Raw genomic sequence first — 6,022 nt, 5'->3', positions numbered from 1 at the left:
TATATTTGGCATGTTTGGTTTTGTGTTTTGTCTTTTATACTTAATGGTATAATGTCGAAGTTTTGCATCTGCTGTAACTGAACCAAAAAAGCAGCTAAATTACTCAGAGTCACATTTTCAGTTTTGTTTTGATTCATAACAAGTAGCATCTTTTTGGCTTTTGTACCTTAAAATGTTCTGGTTTTCAGACGAAAAGTAGAAATTGTTTTGGATTTCGTCATAACTTTAGAAATATTAAACTCATACCACATCATACTGCAATGAATAGTTTATTTCAGCTTGTATTTCAACCTAACTAAAAGAAAAGGAATAGCAGCGAAGACGTTTCCTGAACATTACTGAGCTCTCTGGTTGTAAAACCCAAACTGCCGCTGAGGCAAAAACTGATCAATATTTCCAATTCTCTGCATCTGATTGGCGAGAAGCCTCAAATACTGACTCACTGTCCAAATACACAGTCACACGTACTGCTCCTCATCGTGATGACACAGTAGCGCATTAGAGCGTCTCCCCTGACTGTCTATTTGACAGGATGAGCAGCAGTTGTTTGATCTTAACACCTAAGTACAAGCAGGCATCACGCATGAACTGCACCTTTCCACCTACACCTTTCAATTGAACAAACGCACGGCTCGTTACTTGCCCGTCACTGAGGGGTCCTGTGTCTAATGGGTCGAGAGTAATGGGACCGTAAAGCAGGTCCGCCTGAGGAGATGGGACCTCCTCTTCCAGTATATAAAGCTGGAAGGCAGAAGCAGGTGGTCACACAGGAACACCAAGCAGAGGAAGTAACAGCACCGTTTGGAAGGAAACAACACAAGGTGAGTTGAATCTTCTCATCTTTACTCCATCTTACCTTCAGCTGATGACTTGTCCGTGTTTATGCCTTGTTTCATGTCGCAGCTCGGAACCATGAGAAGCATCCACTGCTTGGCCGGCATCCTTTTGGTCCTGGGCTTCGTGCAAGTCAGCTGGCAGGTTCCTCTACTTGGCACTGAGGATAGCTCCAGGTAAAGTTCTCTAGGGTTAGCACAATTTATATTCAAGAGACTCCAGTCTGTGACATACAAGAGTATGGAGATAAGATAAAAAAATGTTACATTATAGATTTCTAGAGCCCGTACTTATAAATACAAATACTTTAAGATTTCAAAGCACTTTAACAAAATAACTATACAACAAATAAAAAGTCTAACGTGAACGTCAGTACAACAGAAATAAAAATGAAAATCCCAGAAAGGTCCTGTGGGGAAAAAGTCAACACACAACAGTTGCTTTGCTTTTAACATGTAATATTGTTTAACCCTTACGCAGTCTGGCAAGGTCGCACTAACCCCGCATGCGCTTTTATGAAGGTTTTTTTCTGTGTGTGTGGTTTCGGGAACTGACGGTCTGATGGGAAACCTGCCATGCCCTCCTCGCTGTCTGACCATGACATCTGCCTCATTCCTCCTGAGCTTCATGCTAAGATTGCATGATTATACTGTCCTTGTCCTTAAACTTGATTAGAACTTTTAAACCAATGTTGAGCTTAAAGTTTGTGAGCAGGTAAACACTTTACCTGCTGTAGATATCACTCTTGAAGTCTTCATTCGGTACACATCCGGGATTGGTGGAGCTAATGGCTAGTCCAGTCCGAGGGCACCAAGTCCAAAGCAGACTTCTATCATCTATAAAAAAAAATCCAGCGTATAATCCATAAAAGGGGTTAGTGGCAGCAATATTTTATGCACTTTAACCGTCATCACATTTTTATTGGATGGTTAATTATACAGAAATCAAATGGAAGCTTAAGTAGGAAGTGATGCGTCACCAATGATCATCTGGTGAGACTCATGCTCTGAGAACGAATCCTGTAAAGTCCTTTTCATCAGACAATAAGACTGTAAAGAACAAGAAAAACATTTCCTAATTCTTTTGTACTTTTTGACAAATCTTTACTTTTAAATACCATGAAACACTTTAGGTGTTCTGTTCGTAGTACGTTTCTCACAGGAGGATTCTCAGTGGTGCACAGCCTCCAAACTCCATTCCCTATAACAACTAATCAACTGAAAGTGCCCAGTGAAAGCAAAACGGTTTGACCTCATACTGCCTGAATTTATTTACAATAATATTTTAAAAATGCTGGTTAAAAAAATTAAGTAGAAATTTATTTTGATGATAGAATTTAGCTCTGATGAAAATTAGCAACATCAGCAATAATTGAGAAAAAATACATTTTTCAGTCAAAAGAGAGAATATTGAATTTATACAGTTTTACAATTTATTTTACTTTTCATTGAAATTATTTTTTTACTTGATAGATTTTAAATATAGCTTAAAAATGCAAAAATCACAAAAGAGAGGCATTTCACACCCCGACTTCAAGATTGCATTTTTAAGCCAAGAGTTTCCGATACATTCCTTGCTATATATTAATTGCTTACCTTTTCACAGAACTTCACCTCAAATATCTTGAACTAGGACTTTCTTGAAGAAAGCTCCACAGTTTAAAAACGTACACAAACTTCTTTTGTGAATAAGTTGAGATGATTTGTTTACATGCCTTGTGTCTTTTGCAGTTTTGAGGAAGACAACAGATTAGCCAGCGGGCCCCAGGAGCTGTCGAACATCAAGAGACACTCAGAGGGAACGTTTTCCAATGACTACAGCAAATACCTGGAGGACAGGAAGGCCCAAGACTTTGTCCGGTGGTTGATGAGTAACAAGAGGAGCGGGTTGGTGTAGGATTTATTAAAAAAAAAAAAAAAAAAGAAAAAAAAAAGCTATTTGAGAAAGTTTCAAATTGTCTGCATTTCTTCATGGGGTGTTATTCTGTTTTACTGCAGTGCCGATAAGCGCCATGCAGACGGAACCTTCACCAGCGATGTCAGCTCCTACCTCAAGGACCAAGCAATCAAAGACTTCGTTGCCCAGCTCAAGTCTGGACAGATCCAAAGAGAGTAGGCCAATCCTCCGTCTTTCAGTTCCAAAGCCTCCAAAAACCGCCTGGCTGTTTGCTTCCACCATGAACCCATCACTGGAACCAGAGTGATCTTGAACTAATCATCTGCTTTGTGTTGCCCTTCCCCCATTTTGTGCTATTTTTTTTTCTTTTCCTTTCCTTCTTAGCGTTGTGTTAAAATAAATCAATGAACCTTTCCGCTGTGTTGATTTGATATGTCTATTTGCACATGGTGCAATGAATCACAAAACACACAAGCAGACAGCAAAGCTAGCATGACACGATTACAGCAACGGCTATAGCAACATCTGATGGCTTTCGGACCAAACATTAGAGCTCAGATGTGAGGGTTGCTGACCCTTAATGGACACTGTTTACATTGTGTCCTTGTGTACATAGATCGGAAATGGACAGCCTGGCTCAAACGATCAGCAGGAGGCATGTAGATGGAAGCTTCACCAGCGACGTAAACAAGGTGCTGGACTCCATGGCCGCCAAGGAATACTTACTCTGGGTCATGACCTCCAAACCTTCAGGGGAAAGGTAATACAAAGTCGACAGGACTGATTGCGCAAATGCTAATGCTTATCATAATAAACATGACTGTGACTTTTGTTTTTTGCAGCAACAAACGGCAAGATAACCAATAAGAGTCTTTTCGAACGCCACCTAAAGCCATATTGCAGAGGAACAGGAAGCCATACCGCTTTGCATGTTATGTTGATATTTTTTACTTTACTTTGAATGTATTGCAAAGATACAAATAAATGCTATTCTTCCACAGACAAAAGGTGCACAAGGGAAGAAATGAAATTCAGGGCATGAAATTTTCTACAAATGACAATTATTTGCTACGTTTCTAAGCTGCAAACAAGAACACCAAAGGTTCTGTCTCAGGTAGTCCTATGGAAAGCACATGATTGTCATAGCAAATGAATATTTTACTCTGCTAAATAAACCTTGTCATTTATTTCATCTCTTTGCCTCCTTTGTTTAGAGTGTACAACCCCTGGTTAAAATGTTATTCGTTCATGATGCACAAATGTTTCCATTTGTGATGGAAATTTCACAATTGTGCCATGTGAAACTTATCTTGTAAAATTTAGCTAAAAAACAAAACTGTGGAAAGCAGTAATAATCATTGTCCAAGCTCTTTGTGGCTCAATTTAAGTATTCTGATTATGTACAGCTGTCAATATCCCATACTCTCTGTATAAGCTACATGTTGCTTGTCTCCTTTGCAAAGATTCTGTATGAAATTGTGAAGGACCAAACTTTTTAGGTGATTTGGTATCAGACTTAGGTCTGGACTCTTGTTCAGCCATTTCAAGATGATCATTTTTTCTCTCATAAAGTCGTTATTATGTGGACTGAAATGTATGCAGACACTGTTCCAAAGATAAAAAAAAATCTTACACAACACCTGAAGCTCTGGGTATAAACTGACTAGTTTTTTGAACTGGAGTCCATGAAAACCAGTTCATTCAATCAAAAGCAGCCCCAGGAGCATCGCGACACCACTGTAATTAGATCAAAGCAAATTCATGTATTAAAATATTGAAAACAGCAAGTGGTGATTTTACATAGTATTGACTCAGAAGGACTTAAATACAAAAAGCTTGTTTTCCAAATCCAACAAATATTTTACTGGGGTTGCAGTAAAATCAGGTGTCAGGTGTATTGGGACAAACAATATATATAAAGCAAAAAACAAACAATTTCAGCTGTTTTATATCTTTATTTATGTTGTCTTGCACACACCCTCTCATTCTCATGAAACCAATTACATCTGCACAACAGATCTGAACTTGTAGTTCTCGTAAAGGTGACTTTACGGATTTTGTTAAAACAGAAAGTGCCCGTCTAATAATACCAAATTTAAGGCAGAATTCCACACAGAAGTGGTCAAAATATCTGATTTTGATTTCATTTTGACCCACCATTGGTTTCTCTAATCGGCTAAGAACCATCGGTTGGATATTTGGGGGGCAGAGGGAAGATAAACAACAAAAATCTGAATCCAACACATTTCTTATTAGTAATATATTAGTAACATTTTACATGAATAAAATATACTATGTATTATACAGTGTTAAGACTTTACCATTTACATTTTGCCCTTACCAGAAGAAAAGAACAGGATTATTGCATCTCCAGAGGAAACCGTGATCCTGCAGTGATATAATTTCACCATCATGCAGGATTTCTTTATTGTTTTTCTTTTAAAAACGATTAGCTTTGGATGCTAACACACACAAGGTAAGTTTCAAAGGAGATCACATGTTCATAGATGACACTTACTGACAAGATGATGAAGAGTATGCTGGAAAACACTGAGCTATTTGTACAATCACCCAAAAGTTAAGCATTTAAGTTTCTCTCTGTTATTTTTAAGCAAAAAAGATCGCTAATGTTAGCTAAAGTTACGTTACCGAACTACGCTGCCATGCAAGCTTAAAAATATCGTTTTCACTTAAGCTGTCCCAGAAAGAAAAGAAGAAAAAAAAAAAGAAAAAGAGTGCGCTAAAAAGAAATAACTGGAAAATAAGCTCATTTACTTTCTTACTTTAGAAGAAATTGAAAAGACCGATATGGCTCTGGTATTTCTTCATAAAATGAAATGCTAATCCTAGCAAGGACAGATTTAGATTTTATTCCTTTTTTCTTTTACAAATTACATTGTAAAAGCTTTTTGGAATGAAACAAAGAAGATGGAAAGTGCTTGTCAGCTTTAGGCATTTTACAATGCTATGAAAAAGTAGTTTTCCGTTTTCACGTTTCTTCTATTTTTACTTTTTGTCACACTTAGCATCGTCAAAGTAAATCAAAGTTATTGTATGATTCAACAAGGGAGGAGCAATTACTTTTTCAAGGCCAGGTTTGTTCGGATAACTTTTTCATTAAATGGCATTACTACGGAGCCCCTAAGGCTCCGTACATTGCTATTAAAAATTTGATGTTAAAGATTGACAACAAACAAAAAAAAAAGACTACATCTGTAATGATCAAATACTTTTTCATAACACTGCAGCTACTTTCGAGAAAAGACAAAAGGGTTTCACTATTTACAATCTT

General features: G+C 37.5%; 1 protein-coding gene across 1 annotated transcript; it reads left to right on the top strand.

Moving 5' to 3' along the window:
• The first annotated feature begins 694 nt into the window (after positions 1–694).
• LOC103147223 (glucagon-1-like) lies at positions 695–3,918 on the top strand. The gene is made up of 6 exons (XM_007565454.2): positions 695–821; positions 904–1,010; positions 2,565–2,720; positions 2,832–2,945; positions 3,347–3,490; positions 3,573–3,918. Exons 1-6 carry the CDS (start codon positions 714–716, stop codon positions 3,595–3,597), a joined length of 654 nt encoding a protein of 217 aa, XP_007565516.2. The 5' UTR covers positions 695–713; the 3' UTR covers positions 3,598–3,918.
• The last annotated feature ends 2,104 nt before the right edge of the window (positions 3,919–6,022 follow it).

Source organism: Poecilia formosa, unplaced genomic scaffold (assembly GCF_000485575.1).
Source record: "Poecilia formosa unplaced genomic scaffold, Poecilia_formosa-5.1.2 Scaffold175, whole genome shotgun sequence".
Taxonomy (NCBI): Eukaryota; Metazoa; Chordata; class Actinopteri; order Cyprinodontiformes; family Poeciliidae; genus Poecilia; species Poecilia formosa.
This window is presented reverse-complemented; position numbering and strand designations above follow the sequence as displayed.